The sequence below is a fragment of the Ammospiza nelsoni genome, chromosome 3, assembly GCF_027579445.1.
Source record: "Ammospiza nelsoni isolate bAmmNel1 chromosome 3, bAmmNel1.pri, whole genome shotgun sequence".
Taxonomy (NCBI): domain Eukaryota; kingdom Metazoa; phylum Chordata; class Aves; order Passeriformes; family Passerellidae; genus Ammospiza; species Ammospiza nelsoni.
Window position 1 is genome coordinate 55,160,133 of NC_080635.1, and position 14,986 is coordinate 55,175,118.

The 14,986-nt window shown below is 41.1% G+C and overlaps 1 protein-coding gene across 1 annotated transcript in view; it reads right to left on the reverse strand.

The window, feature by feature from the left end:
- The window catches only part of TIAM2 (TIAM Rac1 associated GEF 2), a 167,422-nt gene that overhangs the window by 41,251 nt on the left and 111,185 nt on the right, over positions 1 to 14,986 (reverse strand). The window contains exons 12-15 of the mRNA XM_059469054.1: positions 12,381 to 12,486; positions 11,889 to 11,966; positions 10,901 to 10,993; positions 9,597 to 9,857 (exon numbers count right to left, since the gene is read on the reverse strand). Coding sequence (XP_059325037.1) covers positions 9,597 to 9,857; positions 10,901 to 10,993; positions 11,889 to 11,966; positions 12,381 to 12,486 — 538 coding nt within the window. The remainder of the gene's footprint in view (positions 1 to 9,596; positions 9,858 to 10,900; positions 10,994 to 11,888; positions 11,967 to 12,380; positions 12,487 to 14,986) is intronic.

Sequence of the window (14,986 nt, forward strand, 5' to 3'; positions counted from 1 at the left end):
ACTAGTACAAACCTCAATATATGAAAAATGGCTGCTATACACTGAGCTCACTCATGAGGAGTTTGTATGGTCATATTTGATTTCTAGGCTGAAAACTGTCTCTAGGTAACTTCTGCATTAAGAAAACAGATTTTTAAGGGAAGGTGGGTAGATTGCAGCCACAGATGAGAAATGCCCATTGAAACCCACCATATTCTCTACCACTTCAAGCTGAAAGCCAAAGTAATTTGGTTCACTTTTTTATCTTCATTGAGGTTCTCTGTGGATTTGGGCAAGAGACTGAGGTACCATGGACCCCAAGTGCAGATTCTTATTCATCTCCAATTAATTGAGAGCTCATGTTAGCTCAATTAATGGAATCTGTGTAAGTTTTTAACTATTACACAGTGCCAGTCCATTTTTTTTTCCCCACAGCTGGTACTCACAGTGTTCACTCCAATGCTGGAGTAAGCCCAAATGTATTTGCAGGCAGTAATTCTGGTTACTAACTGTAGAGCTTTCATGCTGCTTTAACCAAAAGTTCAAAAGACACTGAAATATTAAATTTATTATCAATTCAAAACCACCTTCCTCTTTTTGCCTAGGAAATTTTCAAGTTCTTCTGAAAGCCTTTGAACTAACTTCAGATAACAACTAGCTCAAGTACTTATTGCTATATTATCATGACCTGAATCTACTACCACTATTAACTTCAGTCTCTAGAAAACTGAATGTTAGAAGAACATAAATAAAATTAACTGAATTTAGTAATTCAGAAATGATTAAATCTCTGTAAGATAATTTGGCTTTTATCACTTTTTGGTGGTCTGGACATTTTGTAACCTATTTTGAGACTGGCTAGAAGGTATACTCTAAAGTTAGGCTGTAACAAATGACTCCCTGGTGTAGCTGGAAACTCATTCAGGAATCCTTTCCATATGTTAAAATCTGGAAAGAAAATTAGCATACAGCTGTCATAACATCAGACTTCCTAGACAGGATTCTTAAACACAGCATTACTAGAGGCCTGTCACTAACTAGAGTAATTGTTACCAAACAAGACATGCAATTACATACCAGCCAAGAAGATTCCCTTCATGGCCCCTTTCATCCATATGTTTTGGCTTCAGGGAGCAAACTATGAAACATCAGAAGGTGCTTTACATGCTTCCCAATGTACAATTCAACCTTGCTGCTTCTATTTGCATATGTGATACTGCCTAGACAAAGAGAAATTCCTGCTTCTGGCCAGGATCTGAAATGATCAAGCAGGACAAGTCTTTCTCCTTTGTTCTCACCCTTCAGTGAGGAAAGTGACATTTCTCCTTTTAACATTCCACATTTTCAAGTATAGAAAAAGGCAGTATGTTCATGCAAATATTCTTGTATCATATAGCTTTCTTAAGACATTTTGGGCGACATGCTGAACAGTGGCTTCACTCCAATCAACCACCTACTTGTACAAGTTTGACTTTCTATAGGCTGCTTTATGCTCTTATATTTCTTTTTTTTTCTAAATATCTACAGCAACATCCATTTTGACACTGAAGCAGAGTCCTTTAGATTCCTTTGTCCATTAACAGCTCATGCTGAGGTTAAGTCATTTGACTCATTAGCTAATTCAACTATCAATGGGAGATACAAATTAGCGACACAATAGGAAATTGCTGCCTGCACTTCTGTAGCAATGCTTGATTAGCCCCTGCATCTCAGTGATTTCTCTCTATACGGTTATTTAACATTCTAAACTTTCTCTGGTTGGGCAGCTGTTCAGCCTTTTCAGTTTGAAGTTTAACAATTCACACCGGCTTCTCAGACTATTATCTAAATGCTTTTGTTTCCTAAGTGTGTAACAAATGCCTCCTCCCATACAGTCTCACTGGAGGCCGGTGTTAGCCATAGCTACGGCATCACCCTGCGATTCCAGTTCAACAGCTAGAGATGTGTGCCTGCAGTAGGAGCAGGAAGACACAGCAGAGCCCAAGCTGGCTCCTCAACACCACCATCCTCTTTAAGTCAGCAAAGGCTGCAACCCACTGCTGCCATTAGGTGTTCCAGGCTACAGCTGCTGGACATGCAGGGGTGCTGTTGGGGTTCCCTCTCCTTGTTTTTGCTGCTTCTGCAGGATTGCTCACATGGGAAGCTTTGGCTGCCCTCAGAGGTCACTTGCGCTGGGGAGAGCTGGAAAGCAAATGGAGCTAGCCCTGCCCAAGTTCCAAGTACATCACCTCAGCAGCACATTTTCTTCTCCATCTCAGATTTATAGGCACAAAAGTAATGAAAACAGAAAGGAAAAAGGAGAGGAAAAGTTACCTACTTAATAGTTTAGCAAGAGTTTGTGGCTAGCTTAGACAGTTTTTATCATTACTCAACCTACCTTACCTCTGTGAAACAGAACATCTGCTGTTTGATGTGTTTTAAATCATGCCTACGGCACTAGTCTATATGTGGATGTCTCTAACTTTATCATAATTAATAAACCTCCTTGCTATCCATATTGTCACTCTACAGAATTCAGTAGGAAGGGCAATATGATGATTTATGCCTACATATCACTGAGCCAGAAGGTGCAGCTATACAGGGTTTAATGAATTTTACACCAGTAAAAAAACCCCAACAATTTGGCCCACTGACTTCACAGGGATTAAATCATAGCAGCATTTAGCAAAGCAGAACAGAATGCTCTTCCAGTAGGAAAGCACAACGAAGAGCATTTTATAGCATAAGCATTTTTTAATTTGGTGCACACACACCTAGCAGAAAGCCAACAGGACAGTTTGTCAAGTGTCAGCAAGAGCTCATTAAACTGCCACTCTTGGGAAACACTTGGATTGCAAAATACGCTGTAGGGCAACAAGTGCTCCAATGGATCCAGCTTCTGAAGAGACAAATGCTTTCTCTGAACTGATCCCTACACTGCTACAGTCCCAGGAATTGCCACAGGTCAGACCTAAGCTTTTCCCAGCAATTCACAAGAGTGCAGGACAAAGATAGTGGTGTCCACAGTGCACAAACAGCTTAGAGCAGGAGCCAACCCTCCACAGCTGTCCAAGACTACTGTCAACACACAGCCCGCCCCTTGCACTTGCTCTGACGAGCATGTCCTATCACATCTTTGTGGTTTCCCACTGAATTGGGTAACAAGTAAGGAAAAGAAAGCCCAGCAGAGTCAACTATCTTCAGGCAGATAAGCAGTCATGCTGCACAGACAGATACATGTCCGTGTTACAGAGAGGCTTTCCCAGTACGTTGCCTTACACCACACAAAAGCATCTTATATCTGGTATTAGATCCACCAGACAAGAGGGAGCAATGTATGCAGATCTGCACAACTAACAGATATCAGGGCCCATTATCTAACAGGACTGTGGGTGTCCTTGGGATTTGAAAAGCTAAGAAGCAATATACAGCTCTTCTGAACTCAAAGGAATTTTCTGTGAAAAAATAAAACCAGATTTCTTTGAGATCTCACACACAAAGCACAAGGAAAGAGATGCCCTACAGCACAACATAGACAATTTATATATTGAAACAGCATCTAAGCAAACAAACAGGACCTGATTAGGCAGAACTAAGAGTAGAACTCATTTTAGGCATGTTTTTCCGTTAAGTTTTAGTTCTCCTTTAGTTTACAAAATGCTTTCAGCAATACATTAAAGACATTTACAAAAAGCTAGGGGCAGACAGAAAGAAGCAGAGTGTTCTGAGCCAGCGATGCAGGCACAGCCTCCAGCTGTCAGAGCTAGAGGCCACCTTAGTGTCAACTTCTTCCTAACTTTATCTCTTCTGTTAAGAAGGACACATAGGTCTTTCTGATATTCAGGGTAGGTTGGGGCTGAAAAAGGATGTACAGGGTGCTGTGTGGAAGGGTGTGCACAATGACTTGCAGAGAGACAGCTGGCAACAGAACCAGCCTCTGCCTTCCTTTTCCTCCCTTTACTGGAGGTCAGATACAGTGGTATCTGACAAAGCTTAATGGAGCAAAGTTTTCTGGAGAAGCAGTGAGTTGTAATCACACTTTACAGAGGCATCTAGAACACCTAGCAAAGTGCATTTGAAACAGGAAGTACCTTGGAATTGAATCCAAATCAGTTGTTATTATTAGGGTCATTTTTAAAATAATCTAGTCATATAAAAATTAAACTTGTGGCCAACTGATGTGCTTTGCTTCTGTGGGTGCTTACTAAGATTGAAATCAGATGCTGCACATGTCTTGGTGAACAGAAGAGCCACTTTTCCATGTGAGGATTCAAACCACTGATCCTCCTCCTGAAGCACTGACACTTTGCAAAAATATCTCAATGTTTAGCAGATCAGGAACTAAAATGTAATTGCTCCTCTCCAGCACACAGCCCAGCCATTTGTCAAAAAGCACAAAGCCTGACTCTCCCTCCAGCCATGCCTCTTACAGCACAAAACAGCTTCAGCAGGAGTGACTCAGAGCAGCACATCCCAGACTACACTGCTGCCCAGGCATTAGCGCAAGAGGAGGGAAAGCAGAGGGCAAAAGCCTTGCTCCAAAGTGGCTAGAGCAGTGTTCTGTGTGCAGCTCAGCTGAAAGAGAACTTTCTGCCTCTGAGAGTAGCTCTCCTTGCAACCAGCTCTCCCCTGGCACCTGCCTGCTCCCCACTCCTCCTCCTCCTTACCTGGCTCTGGCCCTTGTCAGAACTCTGCACCCATCAGTTCAACTCCCTGACTGTGGGGGCAGGGGAGGAATATTTCTCCTTGATTAGCTGCAGGGGCTGCAGCAAGCACTGCTGCCAGCACAGGGGTGGGAGGAGTGCTATGGGGCTGGAGGAAGAGGAGGAGGAGCAAGCCTCCTCCTTGTCAGCAGCACCCAGGGCTTCTTTACTGCTCCTGGGACTGCGCCTCCAGAAGGACGGGCCAGACAGGAACCCAGACCCTGCTCAGAAGGGAAGCACCCCACCCCACAGGTGAGGAGTACAACACGGAGCACAGGAACAACATGCCCATTTATTTTTTACTTTTTAATTTTCTTCTTCCCTTTTTTTTTAAAAAGTGGTTTCTTTCCCATTTAGCTCCCATTTAACTTTCTAACCCTCAGAGATGAAAGTGTTTCATAATGGAAAGTTGTTAAAGCATTTCCAACCCTCCATCCCCACCTTTTTTTTTCTCTTTTTTTGCTTTTTAATCACAGATTTCTATTTACAAATTAGGGTTGATTTTAACAGTGTCAGCTAACCAGAAACCACACTTTCTGAGGAAAAAGAAAATTCTGCTCAACTCTGACAGTAACTAACATTCTGCAACCAATTTTCACACCTACTAATGCTTCTACCTCCTGCCTCATACCATAGATATCCATAGATATAGTATATCTATAGATATACCATAAACCCACACAGCATTGCCCTAAATATAGCTTTCAATTCCTGTACCTCCTCTGTTGTTTTTTCCTCAAATATCCATGTCATCCTAAAATGAGGCACTTTTTCTTTTTTTTTTTTTTTTGCTCCACAGCTGTAAGAACTTCATTGCGATTTCCTCATTTTTTAATCCTACATAATTTTTTAATCCTACATAAATATTTCTTTAAGTTTCTTGGCACTGGGGCTTGGAACAAATTTAGTTGCTCCACATTTATGAGTGCATTTTTTAAAAGTATTTCATCTCATCTCTTTTCCAGGATAAGCTTATTACTCACCAAGCAGCTAAGCAGCAGGAACATAGTGGTGCCACGTGGGAGATCAAATGATACAACCACAGCAGGTCCAAAATACAGCTACAAGGGTATAACAACCTCTTGGAGAAAATGAATCACTCTCACCAAAAATTCCCTGGGAATAATTTTCAGGAGTGGCAGAATTAGTGGCTTTGGAGAAAGCCAATCACTTCCCTTCCGTACAGTAAAAGCTGCCATGGTTTGCCACGAGGTATAATTGGGTATCCTCAACACAGCAGAATATGTAGGAAAAGGCATTCATCAGAGTTACTACAAACAGTTACAGAACTGCAAACAAATGTGCACAAACTATTACTGTCCAAGTTATATGAAGCTAGTGATTCATAACTTACTTTTGAGTAAGTTCTGTTTTGCTTTCACATGGTGGTCATCACCAACCACTAGGCAGGGCATTACTGTATGACTCAGTGCTGAAAATTTCCATTTTCTAAGCACTTTGTTAATTTTAGCTCATTAATCCTCATAGCACTGTAGAAAGACTGGGTTAATTTCTAAAAACAGGGAAGCAACAGCAGAAGCATTGAGGTTTTTTTAACTCCTGGTATGTACCTTCAGCCAAATTGAGCTTGATTTTTTAAAAAGGTCCCCTCTTCTAGCACTAACTGACTTTCAAAGGTGCTACTTCAGAAGAACAGACTCAATATGGACAAGCAAATGTTAGAAATTATTTTTGAAAACTGTGGTCTTAACAGTGACTCACTCAACTCTATGCAAGCAGAACAGTATTAAACAGGCAACCAGGGGACAGGTTTAGGAAAAGCATGGTTTAGGAAAGCTAACACATGTTTAGGAAAGCCTGCTTGAACAACCTGACCTCCTTTAATGACAAGGTGGCCCAACCAGTGGATGAGGAAAAGGCTGTGGACACAGCCAACCTGGCTTTCAGTAAAGCCTTTGATACGGTCTCCCACAGAATTCTCCTGGAGGAACTGCCAGCCCATGGCTTGGACAAGCGCACTCTTCACTGGGTTAAGAACTGGCTGGATGGCTGGGCCCAGAGAGGGGTGGTGAATGGAGTTAATCCAGCTGTAGGCCAGTCACGGGTGGTGCTACTCTGGGCTCAGTGCTGGGGCCAGTCCTGTTTAATGTATTATCAATGATCTGCACAAGGGATGAAATGCCCCCTCAGTCAGTTTTTAGGTGACACCAAATAGGGTGGGAGTGTTGATCTGCTGGAGGGCAGGAAGGCTCTGCAGGGGGATCTCTGGAGCAGTGGGCTGAGGCCAGTGCTACAAGGTTCAGTAAGGCCAAGGGTCAGGTCCTGTCCTTGGGTCACAACAACCCCAGGCAGGGCTACAGGCTGGGGAAGAGTGGCAGAAAAGGACCTGGGAGTGCTGGTTGACAGCAGCTGAGCATGAGCCAGCTGTGCCCAGGTGGCCAAGAAGGCCGATGGCATCCTGGCCTGGATCAGCAATGGTGTGGCCAGCAGGAACAGGTCAGAGATTGTCCCCCTGTACTCAGCACTGGTGAGGCTGTGATCAGTTCTGGGCCCCTCACTACAACAAAGATATTGAGGGGCTGGAGCATGTCCAGAGAAGGGCAATGGAGCTGGTGAAGGGTCTGGAGAGTGAGTCATATGAAGAATGGCTGAGGGAGCTGGGGGTGCTTAGCCTGGAGCAAAGAAGGCCCAGAGGAGACTTTGTTGTCCTCTACAACTCCCTGAAAGGAGGGTGTAGCCAGGTGGGGGTTGTCCTCTTCTCCCAGAGAGCAAGTAACAGGACAAGAGGAAATGGCCTCAAGCTGCACGAGGGAATGTTCAGGTCAAACATCATGAAGTACTTCTCCACTGAAAAGGTTAAGCATTGGAATGGAATGCACAGGGATGTGGTGGAGTCACCATTCCCAGTAGTGTTCAATGAACAGCTGGATGTGGGACTGAGTGCTGTGGTTTGGTTGACATGGCGGCATTTGGTCAAGCATTGGACTCGATGACCTTTAAGGTGTTTTCAACCTTAATGATTCTATGAATTTCCTAAAGACTGGATATGAATTTAAGAGTCCTTGACCTCCAAATACCTGCTTGCATCATTAAATATCACCTCCACTAATCTAAAATGTTATTCAATTCCTGAGTAACAGGACACAGAATAGTTAAACCTTCTATGATTATCTATTAATTCAAAGTAATGCCATTTTCTTCTGTTTCCATTTGAACTGATCAGGTAATCAGACACTAAGCACTGAATTCAATTAACATAAAAGTTCTTCTCACGAAGCTTAATTTAGAACTATTTGTTCTCTTTCAGAGTAAAATAAATCTTCCTTAACTGCTTTTAAGCAGAAAAGCAAATACACTATGTCCCTTTATCCACTATTGCTTAAAGTATAATACATACTACAGTAATTTCCTATTATAATGGAATATTTGCACAGGTTGCAAATTTATCCCTGAGGAACGAGGAATCTAGTGAATGGACACATACATTTATTACACTGAATACTCGAGGTAATGCTGGCCTATGATAACAAGCCAACAAGCTTGATGATAGCCCTGATATAATTATGTAATTAATTAGCTCTATCATAATTTTTGGTTTATGACACTAACTTTTATGTGCCACTAGTCAATTTAATGGCATTTTAAATTGAAGTAAGGCCCCTGAGAGAGATGCTACTTACTGAATCACAAATCTTGTATTCAGATTTCTTTTAATTTCAAAAGATGACCTAATAAAATTGCTTTATAATTAAATCCACTCTAACTTCTCCTATGTGATTCTTTCTCTTCTCCCATTTTTAATTACGAAAAAAATTCCAATCAGAAAACACTCGCCATCGTAATTATATGCAAAAATCAGCGATCTCTTTTTGTATCTCTTGCTGCTCCCTTCACACAGCACTGCATCCTAGCTAGCTTTCCTGCAGAATTTTACTAGCACCCTCCAGAGTCATAGCGACGAAACTGCACCTTTTACCCTGAAAATCTCGTTAAATTTCCTTCTACCTTGTATGAAAAATAGTCAAGGCGGGGGACGAAAGGGGAGCAAAGCCCCACGTACTTTCTATTTCAGACAGACATTCACAAGTGTTGTGGTATCACAAGATGTGGTGCTCCAGTGAAGTAACATCAGATAAAGGAAAGGAAGGGAGTCCATGGCTTGCCTCCACCCCCAGTACAGAGCCCCTCTATGTGCCACCTCCTATATCCAGCTGAAAAGGCAACCCAGCAGTGGGCACTGGCACGTCCTTGGGGCTGGGGGGCTGTGATGTCATCCAGGAGCATTCCTTACCACATAGGCACCTTCCCTGCCTGGCACTCCTCACATCCCACCAGGATCTCACCCTGACACAGCACTCTTAGGAGACATCCTCCACCCAGTGCTTAAAACAGAGGTATTAAACTGAGTAAGGAATGTGAGCAGGCAGAAGCAGAACAATCCCCACAAAAGCTCTCTCCATAGGCTTTATTCTACACAATGGCCTCCAACAGGAGCACCATGTCACCAGATGGGAGCAGAGCTCAATGACTCCTTTCTGAGGTGATGATGACTACTGCAGTGAAGATACCCTGAATATAAGTAAGTGGTACTCTGCCACACGGAAAGCATGGCAAACACAGAACAATACTCTGCTTCTGAAAGCCATCACATCATTTCAACCATTGATGCCTGGGAAATGGATGTGCTGGAGATACTTGAGATGACACAGAACAGTTAAGAGAACACTTGATAATACTGGATGGTGAAGACAAACAGATTAAAATATTATCATTTCCCTGCAGACACAATCATATTCTGTTCCATTTCTGCTCCCTAAAAAAATAATAACAGACAGATATTGAGCATAAATGGAACTTAAACAGTTTGTACTTGTGTTTTTAAGGCAAGCACACAATTTTGATCATGACTGAGTTTTAAAAAACAGTTATATTTGAAGTGAGGTGGAAGTAATAGAATTATTGTCAATTTCTTACCATTTGCTGTGTTCTTTTTGAAGTTATCTAGAAACTCTTCCAGGAGCTGTGACTGGTTTGGAGGGGGCAACAAACTCTTTGGGTCTCTGGAAATGTCACCATCTGACCAGGACACACATAAGGGTTGCTGGGTCCCGCAATAGCTTGTTCTCACTGTAAGCATTACACTTCTGTCTGAAAACAGTAACTCCATCTGCCTGAGATCAAGATCAGACACAGCCTCTCCATTTATGCTCAGGATTTCATTGCCTACTCGGAGCCCTGGCAGCATGTGAAAGCAAAGGAAAAAAAAAAAAGGTAATGTAATATAAAAAGGGTAACAACTCAAACCTTATGCTGACTTGCTTTTTATCTTTTCGTTTTTAATTCAAATACCCTAATCCTACCACAAGTCAATTAGAACCAGTGGGAGCTTTATTTGTGCTATAATTATACAGATTGACCTCATGCTTGCTTACTTTGATAGGTGCTACCCACAGTACAGCAATCAAGTTGGTTTTGTTTAAAGATGCTACAGAATTGGGTGGGTGGGAGAGTAGCACAGCTTTCAAGAAGATTAGAATAGAGGCACCTCTCACAACCAGATACCATCACTATGCAGCACCATAACACATATTTCATCAGCTGTGAAGAGCAAGGCACTAGTCACACAGATCAAATTATTCATGCAAAGCTGCAACAACTAAAGATGGAGGTTTTTATCAGCTTTTATATAAATCTAAACAGTAGGAAGTGCTGTCTTTCTAAGTCAGCAAAACCAAGCAGATATTACCATCAGGTAGCAAATTCAGATCTTGGTCTCCATTTCTCTGGGGCTATTTTTCAGCTAGCAGAACTCACATGATGCTCACACGTGCCAATGAAGAGAGGCACATTTTCTGAGCAGTGCAGTGGGAAGGTGCTCACAGAAATGTATGCAGAAAACTGCTCTGGGGAGGAAGGCTTTTTGCCAGCAGAAGTGGAAGCAATGGGTCATAGAAACTGATCAAGCCCATGAAGTTCCCTGGTGTGAGATGAACTCTTTCTCCAGTCTGTTCCTCTGTGCAAAAGCACTCAGTTGGATGGCTGAACACAGACTGTCTCCAAGGGTGAATAAGAACTGTCCCCACTACACTGAAAGGATAATTCAGTTACTCTGTACACAGTATTTTCCCTACTGTTACATACTTTCCATGGTCTTCAGGAATGAAAACTGTGAACAGTAAAAGCCGAGAAATACTTGAGACAGCATTACTAAAGCTCCTTCAAGTTTTTGGACTCAAAAAAGATAATGAATAGTTTTAAACACAAACAGGACACAATACCTTCCTTGTATGCCAGTCCATCAGGGAGAACATCGCTTACAAAGATATGGGTGAGATGTTCATTCTCAGCAACTTGGGCTGTGACAGCAAAGCCTGAAGCAAAAGAGGTTTAAATCAAATAAACTTTCTTGGGAACATTTCCCTTTTATTTCCTGTATTTAGCAGACTTAACATGAGAAGAACGATACTTCTCATGAGAACACACCCACAGAGCATATAGAAATTATCACATGGTTACCCAGTCTTACCATTGTAAGGCCTGTTAAAATTAGTAAGACTTTTCAACTCCCAGAAAATGCCATGCTCTGATGCAAAAAAAAAAAAAAAGGTTTCAAAAAAAGTATTTTCTACCACAGCTCCATGACATTTCCATAACACAGCACAGTCCATCTTCACAGTAAGAACTCTGCAGAGTATCCATCAGACATAGAGGTGCATTAAACAATTCCAAAAAGTGGAAACACAAACTATAAAGCAACAAACTATACTAGACTAATGAGTGGGAAAGGCCAGAAAATAATAATTTAAAACTGACTTGCAGCTAAAGCACAGCATAAAGCTGCCTTACAGAGGTATCTTTGCAAGGTATGCAATTATTCCTAGGCATAACTACCTCCCCTGGACAAAAAGCCTGTCAGAATTAGCTCCAAAGTGTACTTTTGATACTGTGCCAACAGAGGATCTCTACAAAAAAAAAAAAAAAAAAAAAGGCAGACCTTGACCTGTGCCTGACTGACAAAGGACATTCATATTTCTGACAAGCCCATGCTTCAATTATTTGGCCACCGTAGGAAAATTAGAAAGTGGACCCTTCCAAAACATAAAAAATGCACTTGCCAGTGTAAAACAATCAGTTTGGGTCTTTGTTATAATGCCTTGAGTTCTTTGCAGACTCACATTTTGAGTTATCAAGGATGGCTCTGTCTGCTCTCAGAAACTAAGAAGTCCCAAATGAGAAGAGTAAAAACAAGAATTCCTGAGAGCTTACCATAATCACTTATGTTTTCAGTCTTTGTAAGATGAACATGATAAACATTTAATGGACAAATTTCTATTTCATCATACACCTGTTAGGAAAGAACAGTAGCACAAGTCATCAAAAATGAAAATGCAAGCATCAAACCCCAGATACAGCATGAGAAAGAAGCACAAAATTCTTTGCATCAAGACTTGCTGTCTTTACACAGAGAACTGTGCTACTTTGTAAGCATTACTGCTATTAGTGGGACTAAAGACCAAAAACCCACTCTGCAGTACAAGCTGACACTTAACTTTTGTACTAAAAGCCTCATTCATATCTTCAAACATTTCTTGAAGAAAGTGTTTGCAGTGCCTAGCTACTCAAAACTGTGAACTAAAACGCAGTCCCAGAACAGCTTTAAAACCTCATTTTAGACCTAAATTTCACATGTTTGTAGATGATAACTCAACTGCAGCTCAACCAACATCACAAAACTTTATCTAAAAGGAGTTACACTTTCCTGGTCTACTATGTATTCATATGGCTCAGGAGCACAATACTCAGTATTTTTATCAACCAGTCTTCTGAGTTGCAGGCCATAGTGTCTTGGCTCCAGCTGTTTCATCTAAAGAAGAAAAAGAATGGAGTTTGGAATTCATTATTTATTTCCAGAATCCTAGACGACACAGAAATGACACACGCAACAAGCTTCTAAAATCATGCAAAACCAAATCTCAAAAAGTAATTTTCTACTTATTTTTGTTGTATAAACAAAACTAGATGGAATCAAAATAAAATATAAGATTACAGTGCTATTTCTATTTTGCCTTATGATCCTCCCAAATCCTTTAATGAACACTGTCTTGGCTATTAGATTAACTGAGTACTAATATATGTTTCCAAAGATATCCCAACAGTCTTCTGTCCTTTTGAACTTAACACTCACAAGCACCTTTTTCTATGACTACTTCTGATGATTTACTTCTGCTCAGCAGCTTTTGCTTCTGATGTAGAAAATGTGTGTGCATGTATGGGCAGTCAGGAGAAGAGATGGGATGGCAAGCAGGTTCCCTGAGGGTTTGCCTTTATTAGATTTTATTTTTATTGCTGGATTTCATCTATGATCAGAGAGTTTCCCCTATTTTTTATTTTACCACATGAGGTCAAAGCAAAGATCCTGTCTCAACAGGAAGCCAAAGGGAAATAGGGATATTCCCAAAGGATATTAGCCTGAAAGTGCTGAGCCCCTGATGGGAGACTCTGAAAAAATCAGGATACTGGTGAGACCAAGGCACAAAACACTTCATTTTAGCATATTAATAGGCCAACAGTTCTAAAACAGGAGGAAGCAACATTTCCAAAAGAAGAGGACTGACACCCTCCCTGAGGGTTATTTAACCTCTTTAATGCATCTCATCAGCTTACAATATCTAACTCTACTGAGTAACTGGTAATTAACTTAACTCTCATTACATGCTGCAGTTTACAAGTTACATGTGTTCTGAATCCTGAAAAATTGAATTCAAATGCACAAGTTGTTTTATACGTGCTATCCAAAAACCTCAGATGGAAAACAGCAATGAGAAAAGGATAAACCTCATAAAGGATGGATGAAGGGGTAAAATAAAACCCTAACAACTCTTCTGAACTTTAGCCTTATCCACATAGCATTCAAACATTTTCTGTTAAGAAGAAAGATTCCTTACACTCACCAGAGCAGAATGAAAATGTAAGAAGGAAAAGAACCAGGACAGATGAGCAGAAAGTATTCAGCATTAGAGAATGCTTATGAAAAGCTTTACACACAAAATAGAAAGACAAAATAAAACAGAAAAACATTTAAGAAAAAAAATCAAGGAATTTAAAACTAAATTTTCATGAGATACAGACAATGACAATTAAAAGTCAGCTTTACAATTAAAAATATTTTGGAATGACAGAATAAGAGAGGTAAGGAATTTCCTTTTCCAACTTAATTTTACTTTTATAAATTTTATTTCCTCCTTTAGGGGTCTCGCATGGCACCCCAAGGACTTCAGAATGTTCTGGCTCTCCCGTGCCACCTGGTGGCCAGGCCCTGTATCAGACAATCTCTTCAGCCTGACCGGGCACGGCAAAATTTTTAAAAATAAAGCCTAACATTAAACATTTTCTCAAGGATTCAGTCTCCACCAGGAGAAGCAACAAGAAGATAATTTCTTCTTAATGATGCTCTGGAGACGCATTGGGACTTGCCTAAATCAGAGTGCTTATTTTCATTTTAAAAACTATAGTTTACTCTGGATTGTTAAAAGCTTTTCTTTTTTTTTTTTAACCCCACCCAATATTAGCACGTGAAAAGAGCCATTCCTCAAACTTCATTAACGTCAAGCCACTTCAATGAGTTCACATGGAAATTCACCGTAACCTAAGCCAAAAGCTACAGCTGGATCTTGTCCGGCACAGGACTCCTTTTTTCCTGTTTTTCCCCTTGTGAAGTAAATAAAATATATTTACCAGTTGGCCAGAAAACAGAACTTGGGGGTAAAGAGTAATTTTTTCCAAAAAGCTGTTTAGCATCATTTAAGTGTCTTGAATCGTGAAATTATGGAGTTCAAGCACTGACACATATGGAGGCAGAAATGTTAGGTATATTACAATGTTCCAGAGGGGCTGGTGTTTTGCCTGTAGCTAAAACTGGTATTTTTACTTTACCTTCAACCTGTGACTCAGTTTTCTGCTCCTGGTCTACAGCAATCCCTCTCAATTTGCCAGCACTGACTTTCACAAGCGAACTCACTCTTTGAAATTCACAAATAGAGCTTGTATTTCATTAAAAGCTTATAAAGGTCATTTGAGAAGCAAACCTATATGATAGCCCTTGTCACAGCAGTCTTAAATGTCTTAATCTCCTACTCTAGCTCAACCAGTCCCTGTTGCTCCTCTGTGATTAATTAGCCCAGAACAACCAGGTTGGTGCAAGGACAACACAGAGTGGACATGTGCTGAGACTGCCCAGGGCTGACTGCCTGGCACACTGTCACTGCTCCTGAAGCACCCCCTGTGTGCTGTCTCCAGCAGGGCTCTTGAAAAACTTTCCACAACCCTGCTGCCTTAGCTACAGCATATAAAAACCACAACCAAGA